The 12609-nt window shown below is 39.4% G+C and overlaps 2 protein-coding genes across 12 annotated transcripts in view; one reads left to right on the forward strand and one right to left on the reverse strand.

The window, feature by feature from the left end:
* The first annotated feature begins 200 nt into the window (after window positions 1-200).
* INSM2 (INSM transcriptional repressor 2) lies at window positions 201-3156 on the forward strand. The gene has a single exon (XM_045450718.1). The coding sequence runs from the start codon at window positions 373-375 to the stop codon at window positions 2035-2037; it is 1665 nt and encodes a 554-aa protein (XP_045306674.1). The 5' UTR covers window positions 201-372; the 3' UTR covers window positions 2038-3156.
* Window positions 3157-4179: 1023 nt separating this feature from the next.
* The window catches only part of RALGAPA1 (Ral GTPase activating protein catalytic subunit alpha 1), a 281757-nt gene continuing 273327 nt past the window's right edge, over window positions 4180-12609 (reverse strand). For 6 of the 11 annotated variants that reach the window (XM_045450711.1, XM_045450710.1, XM_045450705.1 and 3 more), the window contains 3 exons: window positions 7479-7481; window positions 6996-7049; window positions 4180-5546 (listed from right to left, as the gene is read on the reverse strand). In XM_045450711.1, coding sequence (XP_045306667.1) covers window positions 5398-5546; window positions 6996-7049; window positions 7479-7481 — 206 coding nt within the window. In that variant the 3' untranslated portion in view covers window positions 4180-5397. Of the gene's footprint in view, window positions 5547-6995; window positions 7050-7195; window positions 7261-7478; window positions 7482-12609 lie in introns of all 11 variants that reach the window. The other 5 variants (XM_045450707.1, XM_045450717.1, XM_045450708.1 and 2 more) reach the window with 4 other exon arrangements.

Raw genomic sequence — 12609 nt, forward strand, 5'->3', positions numbered from 1 at the left:
TCACACTCTGGACCTTACCTTTTTATATCTTCTTCCGCTGGTGGGCGGCAGGAGGGGGCTGCAGCCCCGAAGCCAGCTGCTGGGGCCGCGCGGAGGCCGCTGCGTGGTGGGGTGGGGGCACGCGCCGCAGCCAGCCTCTTGGACCCCTGAGAGCCCAGCCAGGCGAAAACCCCGCCCCTGGCGCCCGCTCCCACTCCTGATTGGCCGGCCCAGCCTGAAGGCTACCGGTGGTCCCCCGGCCCGAATCTCAGCTATAAAGGCAGCCCACGCATGACGGCTGTGGCGAAGCTCGGGTAGCTGCGGTGCTCGTCCGCTTTCAGCCCCCGCGGCGCCCCCTTTACTCCTTGCCCCCAGAGCGCTCCCGACTCCACCATGCCGAGGGGCTTCCTGGTAAAGCGAACTAAACGGACAGGGGGCTCCTACCGAGTGCGCCTAGCTGAGCGGATCTTCCCACTGCTGGGGCCCCAGGGGGCGCCGCCCTTCCCCGAGGAGGCTTCCAGTGCTCCCCAGCCAGGTGCGGAGCAGGTGGCACCCCCCACCCTGGAGGAGGCGGCGGCAGCCCGCGAGCTGTCGGGGTCGTCCTGTCAGGCGGCTAGGGTGAGCCCAGGGGAGGGCGGGCAGGAAGGTGCTGCGGAGTGGAGGGCGGATGGCAGGGAGGGCCCCGGGCCCAGCCCCAGCCCCACCAAGCCGGCGGGCGTGGAGCTGCGCCGGGCATTCCTGGAGCGCTGCCTCAGCTCACCCGTCTCTGCAGAGTCCTTCCCCGGGGGTGCCGCCGCGGTGGCTGCTTTCTCCAGCTCGGCGGCGCCAGCAGCTGCACCGACCTCCGGGGAGCAGCTCCTGCTGCCGCTCCGGGCACCATTCCCAGAGCCAGAGTTCCATCCAGACCCTGCGCCCCTCTCGGTCACCCTGCAAGGCCTAAAGCGGGCCGCTGGCAACGAGCGCCGTGCCAAGGCACCTCCGGGCTGCGCGTCTGGACCCGCGGCCGCCGGAGTCAAGAAGCCAAAGGCCATGAGGAAGTTGAGCTTCGCAGATGAAGTGACCACGTCCCCTGTTCTGGGCCTGAAGATCAAGGAGGAGGAGCCCGGAGCACCGTCCAGGGGCCTGGGGGGCAGCCGCACACCACTGGGGGAGTTTATCTGCCAGCTATGCAAGGAGCAGTACGCGGACCCCTTCGCTCTGGCTCAGCACCGCTGCTCCCGCATCGTACGCGTCGAATACCGCTGCCCTGAGTGTGACAAGGTCTTCAGCTGCCCTGCGAACCTCGCCTCCCATCGCCGTTGGCACAAGCCCCGTCCCGCAGCGGCAAATGCTGCCACAGTCTCTTCAGCCGACGGGAAGCCACCTCCTTCCTCAGCCTCCCCAGACTCTGGGGCTGTTGCATCTTTCTTGGCGGAGGGGAAGGAGAACAGCCGGGCAGAGCACACGGCGGATCAGCACCTGCAGGCGAGGGACAGCTCCAGGGCGGAGCAGCACCAGGACAGCGCCCCACACCCGGGCCTCCAGGTGTCCCACCCCGAGCCACCGCTGCCTCAGGTCCCCTATACGGAGGGGATGTTGGGGCGCCGGGTGCCTGGGCCAGGCAGTGCCAGTGGTGTCGGGGGACCCGAGATCTTCATGTGCCCATATTGCCACAAAAAGTTCCGTCGCCAAGCCTATCTGCGCAAGCACCTAGGCACTCACGAGGCAGGCTCTGCTCGTGCACTTGCCCCGGGCTTTGGCTCTGAACACGGTGCCCCGCTCGCCTTCGCTTGCCCGCTGTGCGGGGCCCACTTCCCTTCCGCAGACATCAGGGACAAGCACCGGTTGTGGCACGCGGTCCGCGAGGAGCTGCTCCTGCCTGCTCTGGCTGGGGCCCCCCCTGAAGCTCCAAGCCCAGGCGGGGCATCCGACGGGAGTGCTCAGCAAATTTTCTCGTGCAAACACTGCCCGTCCACTTTTTTTAGCTCCCCGGGGCTGACCCGGCACATAAATAAGTGCCACCCCTCAGAAAGTCGGCAGGTACTGCTGCTGCAGATGCCGTTGCGGCCTGGCTGTTGAGGACAGAGATGAGGAAGATTATGCGGTTGGCTTTGGAGGAAACAGAGCAAGGGAATTTCTGTGGGGATTTCTTGAATTTGCAAGTTTACCCTCTTTGCTGCCTATATTTTCTCTCCTAAAACTCCCAGTAGTCAATGTTCCGCCAGAGAAGCGGACAGCGAAATGTAAAATCCCTCTCTAGAGCAGGTATGTATATGATATAAACATTCGCGGTCAAGGACTGTCACTTTAAAAGTCTTCTCTCTTACCCCACGAAAATAGGATTTCCCCCCTCATTCTGGAGACCCTAACGAATCCTATATGACTTGTAATTCCTATGGAAAGTCGTAGTGAATACGTGCATGTCTCAATATCTGCAAATGATTCTAACTACCAAAAGTGGTAGTCTTTTTTTTTTTTTTTTTTTTCTTGCCATTGCAGGCGCCTATGTAGTTTCTGTCTCAATAGGGTCAGATTTCTTGCATTGTATATTCTGTGAATTAAAAGTTATGTGATTGGTGCCAAACGTACAGGGGGTTGGGGAAAGACTCAAGACCTCTGCCTGTGGGCAGGAAATGTAAGGGGATGTTTGCGCTTTGGGGGGATATGGGGATCTCCCTGTAAACGTTCTCTTTCTCAAGTATTAGTAGTCCATTCTTAAGTTAGTGTTTGGAGGTGGAGAGGGTGCTACTTTACTTGGAGGGGGTTGAGATACCCCCAAATTCTCACCTTTAGCTTTTTTGTGTGTTTTCAGGAAGAGATACTTTAACAGATTTTTTTTTTTTTTGGAAATATAAAACTCATTTCCGGAAGTTTGACTGTTTTAGTAGGGTTTCATCCAAATTGTTTAATCCTTCTGTTGTAAATCTTATACAGTGTTATATATGAAACTATGTTCAGCTTAAGGAAGATGTTAATACCTATCTATCTATAATCCACTATGGAACTGAATGACTTTTCATTCAATATTCATTTTTCAGCAGCAATCTGTTTCTGAAATTTCTTTTTGTAAACCATATTCAGTGCACACTCTGTACCCATGCTCTAATAGCCAGAGTTTGGGACACTGGCTGAGTATTGCTCGACAGATAGCCCATATTTGTAAGATGCTTACCACCAAATAAATGTACATAGCTGGTGCTTTCTTGTGTTCTGTGTTTGTCCTGAGAATCTCATTGAACACAACCTATTTTTCAAAGCCACATTTCTTATCTCCCCAAAGCTAGTATCCTACTTTAGATTCTTAGTGACCCATTTAGATAGAATACAGACAGGAGAAATTATATTTTATAAATGCATATAATGGTGCAGAAATGCAATGGAAAAATTTCCTTTGAAGTATGGCTTGCACAGACTAAGCTCCAAAAGGCTTTAAATCTAAAGATACTTTACCACCTAAAAATGTCAACAGAAAATATATTTTAAGTATTTTTTCTTTAAAAAAGCTGGTAGTTTTATCCAAAGATGAAAAAAATGTTAACCATGCTAATTAACTTCACTGTTTCCAAGTTGGCATTTTCATTCCATTTTGTTATATTTCATCAATCCATTAGCTGTTCGTTATTAAAAAATGAAAGCACCATAGAAATGTGTAAGCAGTTACCTTGACTTTCCTTTCTGTAATTCTTTGCCTTGGTTGTGGGAAACTATCTATACTGTTTAACCTTGTTCCCAGGGACTCGTTTATCTTCTACATAAGCTTTCATAGGAATTTTGTCTTCCACAGTTTCCTAGGAATCTATTTTTATTTACAAGAAAACAAAAACTTAAGTGCATAGGAACTCTGAAAGGTTATTTAGAAACTGTCTGCAAAAAGTTTTTTTCTCCCCTGAATGTGTATTACCAAACAAAATGAAATTTAAAAATCAAAGCAGAAGGCTAAGCTTAATTGATGCTTTAACCAAGTGTATTGGGTTAAATTTCTGGCCAGCCCTTACAAAGGTATAAAATTGCCTGCATTTTTAACGACTATGGTAGAATCTCTGAGAAATAACTTGGGGTGTATCCTAACTAGAGAACTTGAATTCATTTTTCATGATTTGCTAAGATAACCTAGGTTTATGCTTTGTATCTCTCCATTACTCACATAGTTCTACTTATTAAGTCTGAAAATATATTAAAGACAAATAGATGAGAAATATAAAAGACAAATCAATGCTCATAGACATTGTGATAAGAATATTTTTATTGTATTATTAAATACCATATCTTTTTCTTTCACTGTTACAAATTTGTAGATACTACATGAATGATGATACATAATTTATATTTTATAGTTTGCCGGTATGATGTATTTACACATGCAGTTAGTACTGATGTCATGCTACATTTCCTTAGGAGATGCCCGTTCAAAACAAAATATGAACAAAATGTGAGCAGCTTATTTATTGTAGGAAAGTATTTCTGGGGGGGGGGGGGTGGGTGGAATGTATACCAGCTTGCACCAGCAAGTTCAGTATTAATATAATATTTAACTTAGACTCCTGGGTCATGTTCCCTTTTTAAATACACATAATTTAAGCAACACATTTATATCAGAAAAGTTTTTTCTTTTCTTTCTTTCTCCCCATCCCCCCGTTACCCTCTTTCTGGTACCTAGGAAAGAACATCGATACACCAGGATCCAGCAGCCAATAATACAGGGCCACAATCTCAAAATAAAAATGGCATTTAACAGTGATACCATTTAAAAAGCAAAACATTAGAAAAATATTTGGAAGCTAAACATAAATCAAAGTTCAGCACAGTGATTTTTCTTGTTATTAGATATATCATGGCATCACCTGCACAGCCAAGAAATGAGGCATTGCTTTGGGAAGAAAAAGTTAATGCTAAAATTATGTTAGTTGGAATTTGGAATACTAAACAACCATTTATTTTAAGTGTTTTATTTTCATAACATAAATAATCCATACACATCCTGTGTATTAAGATTTGCAACTTTTGCTATAACTTTACAAATGCTTAAATTTAAAAATTTACATTTGTAAAAAACAATCATATATTTACTGAGCCATAAAGTTGCAATGGGGCACGATAAATAAAATAATGAGACTATCTGTCCAATTATATTTTGGCTCAGAGTTAATCATGAAATTAAAAGTGAAACTGCTTAGACATAATTATCTAGGAAGGTAAAGGATGTAGAATAAAACTCCACCCCCCAAAAATATGGCAGCTTAGAGTATTGGGGGGGAAAAACCAACTGAATAAACAACCCAAACCTATTAAGTTACAAATTACTTAAATCCAGTGTTTTTTTAAAATAAATGTTCAGGAAGATACATGCAAGTTATGGCAAACACGAAGGCCTGAAAGGGTTAACACTATGTTCATGCTAAGGTGGCTACTGCTGATCACACTGCTGGGCTGCTTGTCTCCTTAGGATTTATTGGCTGAGCCAGAGGATCGACGCAGCTTCATGGACATGCGGCTTTTGCTAGTTCGAGGAGACATTGGAGAGGCCAGGTCAGCCCCGTCTACCTGCGTTGCTGTGGGAGTTTCACTGGATAGAATCTCTGGGTAGGAGCCTGTGGGAAATATTAAGAGCATTAGCACATGTCGTCTGGCCTCTCACCCCATAAGATATAATCTGCTACTCATCTGTAGCATGGATCCCAACCCTTAATGAGGTCTTTTGAGGGGAAAAAGCAAGGCCAAAACTTGCCTTTTAGAACAGCCTACTAAGATTTTATTTAAAACCCAGTCATCTGGTGGCTCACGTAATTATATTAGCAAGAAAGCACCAATCACTGTTTCCAGAGCCAGGACTAACCAGAGAGCTCCTCAGAAAAAGCAATGGGAAGCAAAATCTTTGGGCCAGACAGGACAGGGATCCAAAGCATCATTAGCATGCAGGGAAGGGCTTAAGAAGCAGGTGAGAGAAGGACCAATTCCTATCTCTAAAGTACAGGGTATAACCAAGAAAAGGGTCTCCATTGCTCAAACTTGAAAACAACAGCACCGAATGGTTCTAAAAAGAAATTCAACACAATGAGACCATTATACACACTGGGTATTTAAATATGCTTTTAGAAAGGGGCAAGATAAATTCCTAGGGGAAGGAGGAAGACAAGAACTCTTATCTGAAATTTAATAAAAGACAAGTTGACCCCTCAAAATGTCTTCCATTTAGAAGAGATAAGCAATGCTTTTGTTTTCCTTAACTTAAATTTTTGCAGTTACTCCATCCAGTCACAGCAAGTAAATAGCCAGTAGGATGAACAAACATTAAAAGAAGCAAAAACAAATTCAAATTGGAAATTTTTTGTGTTATTTACGAAGTAGTATCTTTACCTCTGCACCGTATTTCTATGAATTATGATTCTCTAATATACAGCAATGCTATAGAACTTTGCATACTATAGGCCCTCATTTTCTGAATAAGAAATTACATTAAAAATAAAAGCCCTCCAAAAAAAAATAAAACAATCTGAAAATAGAACAAAAATTTAAAAATTCTGTATATTTTAAGACACTTTAATCCAGATTTTCTGGGCCTTATGTATGTGAACATTTTCTTTATGTATGTCACAAACACCTCACAAAGGCTGCAGGCTTATTATACATTTCTCCACTCTGCAGGAAAACTTTTGGCATATTTGTTAGCCAAAGGAGCACCTCAGAGAAATTTCAAGCGTGGAAATAATCATACTAACACTTCCATATAATGAAACATTTGTGCGTAAATTGAAGTTATGAATATTGAACAAAACTGTTCAATAAGGGGTACTGATCTTACAGAGATGTATTATTAAGAATCTATCTTGGTAGAATACTTCAGAGTGTTTTTAAGGTGAAATGTTACAATTATACTTCAGAACAAACATATTATCAGGGAAGAAATATTTTCTCACTACTTGGAATCCAGGTCCAATTGCCCTTCTTTTCAAAGTAATTTCTCCAACAAGTCTTTGTTTTCTAACTGAAATGAGGTTGGCCTTCAAAACACAAGGAGAAGGAAATATATTTCTGTTCACCTTTACTCTTCCTGAAGATCTGAATTGGTTCATACTGGACCCATACTGGAAAACCTAGAGGAGAATATGAATCCATGGCCCTTTTTAGGGAAGCACTGCAGATGGATGGCAGAAGGAAGGTGAAGAGCGGTAGCTCATGCTTTTCTGGTAATGCATATTATTCCCGGCCAATCATGAGAGGCCTTCCCATGGCTGTTTACCTTGAGATGGCCAATGTTTTCTAGCGGAGGTTTTGGGAGGAAGAGAACTATCACTGCATTTCTTTCTTTGTTGTGAATGAAGAAATGGAGTAGCGAGCAGAAGTGAGAAAACAAAAGAGAAGACAGATAACAGATATGAGAGACACTGCAGAATTTTACAGGTGTTAACTGAGGAGCAGAGAAGAGAGTAATCAAGTTTTATTATGAAATTGGGCATGCAATGCATTAGAGTGATGATGTTTAACAATGGACAATGCTTTGTAAATTCAAATGTTATACTTACCAACTAACAAGTTCAAATAGGAAAAAAAGAAAAGAAAAGTCTATGAGAGATTCTGTAAACATCTACCTTTTAAAGTGCTCATTGTAGTGGTGGCAGGTTATCATAATCACTAAGTCATAAAATCTCTAGAGCTGTACTGTCCAAAGAGGTAGGCATAGCCACACTAAAATTAAAAATTAACATTAAGTGAAAATAAACATGTGGGTCCTTGGTGTACTGGCCACATTTCAAGTGTTGAGCAACCATATCTGGTTAGTGGCAACCATAATGAACAGTGCAGATATAGGACATTTCTAACATTATAGAAAGTTTTACTGGAGAATACTGCTTTAGAGAATGCCAAAACCAAAGGGTATTTTCCTCAAAAACAGCAATTTCTCCATGTCTCCCTTACTGCCTGCAGTGTGAAATCCCCCTTCAAAAAGCCTGAGTTAAATCAGGCTTTTTAGCATGTGTGGTATATAGCTTATCAGTACCTCTTCAGTTTTGGCAAATGATATTTGTGGTATATACTGGGCATACTCAAACTCTATAAATAATTTACAGTAGATCTCAATTTTAGATGTAAAGAGTACAGTAATACGTACCCTTCATTTCACACCCTATTCTGCCTAAGTATTGATTTCTATCACCTGAGTCATAAAGAATGTTGCTTTAATCATTTCTATTAATATATCCTCAAGTAAAAAGTATTTATGGGGTCCTATGTACTGTATCTCTAATATTCTTATAGTACATACTCTGTCTTTATCTTGATGGTATAATTGATTTATACTTTGTACACTGATTATAATGAACACGACTTTGGGGTCTATATGGATTACAAAAGGGAACTCAGTGGATTGTTATTTATCATGGCTTTGTACTGCTTGCTGACAGGTATGACCATTTAAAACCACTGAAGTTAGAAAAAAAATACTTTGACTTTGAAAGTAGATCCAATGAATACTGAACTAAGAGGCACTGTGATGTTTTAGGAAGAATATGGGGATGGGTTAGACAGGCCCAGGTTAAATGCCAACTCTGGCAAGTTACTAGCTTTTGGGTCTTGGGTAAACTGATCTAAGTTTTCTTTTTTTGTGAAATGGAGACAATACTAGTTATTTTGCAAAGTTGTGAGGGATGAATGACTGCGTATGCAAAGATCTGGCACACAGCAGGTATACCGTAAGTGTAGCTATATAATAAAGCTACTGAACAGATAAGAGTAAAATTTAACAGACTTTGAATCAGAACAGATGAGGACTGGAAGAGACAGAGATTAGAAATATTTTTGATGAAAATTACCACTTACAAAATATAACCATTGAAATGTGGAGGACACAACATACTGTTTAGTTTTGAGAAAATTAAAGAATTTACCCACTCTTATGTTGGTAGTCCCACAAAATATAACCTTATTTATTAAAGTTTTCAGATTACCCTAATAATCTTAGTGCTTTAATATTGTTAAAGGAGTTGATTAGTGATTAAGATTAGCACGTATGCACTACCACTGGATGTCATAAAGGAAACAACACATTATTTATTTTTTTAAAGTAATCCTATGCCCAACATGGGGCTTGAACTCACAACCCTGATATCAGGAGTCACAAGCCTTACCGAATGAGCCAGCCAGGCACCCCTAAAATTAAACAGTACAGAAATACAGGCAAATAAAGTGGCTTAATTTTGAATGAAGATATAAAAAACTGCCATTACTGAAGATTTAGAACATGTCAGTCTAAAGTGTGTCATATTTTATCTCCTTACAGATGGAGAAACTGGGTTTAAGAGATTAATTTACTTGAGTCTATGTGGATAATAAATAACAGAACTAGGATTTAAATCCAGATCAGTCTAATTCCAAAGCCCATACTCCATACTTCTCCCATGGCAACTTTAATCTATTAAAAAAAAAAAAAAAAAAAAAGATTTTTCAATGGGTGGAAAAGTAGAATCTTTAAAATGAGAATCTTTAACAATATCTGATTTGTAAATATGACAAGTTGTAGGGCAATTTCAACAGCAAGAAGGAACTGAAAATACTTAGATTACACAGGTAATTATAATAGTTAAGATCATGGACTATGAAGTCAGATTCTGGCTTTACCAAGTATCAGGTGACTCTGGATAAACTCCCCCCACCCCTCAGGCCCCCAGAACTGCTGCGAAGATTAAATGAGAGAATGCACGTATAGTGCTTAGCACAGTGCCTGGCACTCAGTAATTGTTCAATTATTCTTTTATTATTTTCACTACAAAAATTATACATCTGAATGAATGTTCTATGTGGAAACTGAATTTAGTAATTATTGTCACAAAAGGTTAATGGACTTTAAGACTAATATTATTTGCCTCTTGGTCAACAAGACATAAGCCAAATTTTCAAGTTCAAAATACATTTGACTGCTTATAACTTCAGGTTTAAAAACATAACAAATATATAGCTTATGTTCTGTGTTGAAGGAAACTGATTTTCCTACTGGCACTTATAAATAATAATAACATCTAGGATATGTATAAAATAACTATCTTCTGAGGAGCTCCAGTGTGTTCTTTCAGATCATTTCAAAGCCTGAAAAGGGGAGGAAAGTTTAAAATAACTTTTAAAGAGATAGACCTGATCATAATACTGTCCTATCTACATGTGGCAATACTATTTGTGAATTAAGAGCAAAACTGCAGTTAGAATGAAGATTAGATGTTACTCTAGGTATTCATTATCACTTTATCTCTTATTTTGATGGCATAGAAATATTTGAATTTTATTACAATTTTCACATTTATTTAAGTAGGAACCTATATGTAACCTAAAGGAACCTAAAAGTAATTCAACAAAGTGGTATGTATATTAGATATATATTTATGTATGTCTATATATGCATAATAGAGACAAACACCAATCAACCTTCTAATATTTAGAGTAATAAAACTTCTAATTTGTAGAAAAACAATAAATCCAAAGAGAGGTATCTACTCAATTTAAGTAACAGAGTATTAGATGTAACTCTAGATAGACTACACAATAAGCATTCAAAAATATTTATGGCTGATGACAGTAAAAAAATAGTGGAACAATTATGGGTGTTATTTTTAATGCTGACATTAAGAAAGACAATATTTACTGTGTACTTTCAGCAAAACAGGATCCTGTTTCTTGTTGCTGGCATCCTAGAATTTCTTTTATTAAAGAAAAAAAAAAAAAAGACTTGATTTGAAAAGACAGTGTGATGTTAGGGAAAAATACTTAGATTTTTGGACCACCAATGTAACCTGGCCAATAAAGAAGTAATTTCATTTTAAAATTCATTTTAAACTTTAAAGTTGAGAGTCAGAGGAGAGAGATTCATGAACATAAAGTTAAAAAAGGAGTCCACTGTAAAACTTTTGATATTTTCCACACACATGCCTGACAAAGATAAAGGGATTTTTTTCCTATAATTTTTTTTAAAAAATAAAGGACAAGAAAAATCTAATAATGGGTAATGTAGTTATGGGAGATCAACAAAAGTGTGACATCACAATATCTCCTTCAATGACCTTAGGGATAAAAATAATTTCCCTTAAGTATCAGTCTACTGTCACAGAGTCCCTTTTGAGAAAATACAGTTAGGAAATTTATGGATCAACTATGACACACCAAAAATGTTTTTCATACTAATTTAAATAACACTAAAAATTGTATCTTTTTTGGATTTCAATGTCAAACAGTTGATGCATTACTGTTAACCAGAAAGCAGGTTTTAGAGAATCTTGAACCAAGTAAATTTAAAAAATAGTGGTTTTCTACACTATTCCACTGAATAGAATTATAGGATTGGTTAGAAAGAACAGATTATATTCTTTATATGATTGTCATACTGGCACTTCTTTAAAACTTGATTTCAAATGATTGTATTTGTTATCAATTAGCATTATTTTATATACATGGGTTACGCATAGGATATCTAAAGTTGATTCTCAATTACAATTTCGAATGCATTTCTTCAGTGTGACAATTGAATTTTATCATTATGCTTAAAAGTAAAAATCTAAAAAACTTCACACTATTATGTAAAAGTCAGGTCCCTATTGCTATTATGTGGTTATTTCATTTCTTTTTTCTCTCACTTTGACTTATAACTTTAAAGGGAGTTCTACATGTATGGGGTGGTTTATGATAAAAATTTGGGATGACTGGAAGAAAAAGATAATCATTCTTCAGATATCATAATGGTTTTGCTACTATAGAAAAGAGCAAATATTCCAATTTTATACTATTGTGTTGAATTGAGAACCACTAGCTAAACATTTTTATCTTTCCCAAGTATTAAAAAGTCTGCAAAAAAAAAAATGTATTCAGTAATACTGGAACAAGTCATTTACAGATAACAACACCCTTTTAAAAATTAGACTGCATGCTTTTATAATGGTTCCTGAGGGCAAAAACAACTTTAAAAAATTAACTGAAAATACTCTGTAGCATAGTAAATACTTTGTAGCATAGTATTAAGTTTATGTTAAAATACACATCTTCATTACTACTGATATAAGTTTAAAAATATTTTTTTTAATGTTTATTTTTGACACAGAGAGAGAGAGAGACAGAGCACGAATGGGGTAGGGGCAGAGAGAGATGGAAACAGAATGTGAAGCAGGCTCCAGGCTCTGAGCTGTCAGCACAGAGCCCAATGCGGGGTTTGAACTCATGAACCGTGAGATAATGACCTGAGCCGGAGTCAGACACTTAACTGACTGAGCCACCCAGGCACGCCACTAAGTTTTAATAAAGTAGTAAAATACATTAAAAAATGAAGCCAACAGAACCTTGACTTGGTTACTATGCCTCAGAAAGTGAGACTACTGCTTCCCACATTATGTAACTGGCCAAATGCACAATATGAGAACATTAAGAAGAATATGAAGGACTCCAGTTGGTAAAAAAAAACTACAATATGAAAACTGATGGCTTTTGTAACTTTAAGGGGGAAAGTTAGTCTGAATATAGTCCTATTATATTTTTCAGTTGTGAAACTTATGATTCAACTATGATACATGAAAGTGTTATTCATCTCTATTTTAATAATGTAGCTCAGTATTTTTCAGATATTCTCTATTACTAAACAATGAAATTTCCAGTTATATTTAACTAGTTTTTATTTTGTTCATT

Source organism: Leopardus geoffroyi, chromosome B3 (genome assembly GCF_018350155.1).
Source record: "Leopardus geoffroyi isolate Oge1 chromosome B3, O.geoffroyi_Oge1_pat1.0, whole genome shotgun sequence".
NCBI lineage: Eukaryota > Metazoa > Chordata > Mammalia > Carnivora > Felidae > Leopardus > Leopardus geoffroyi.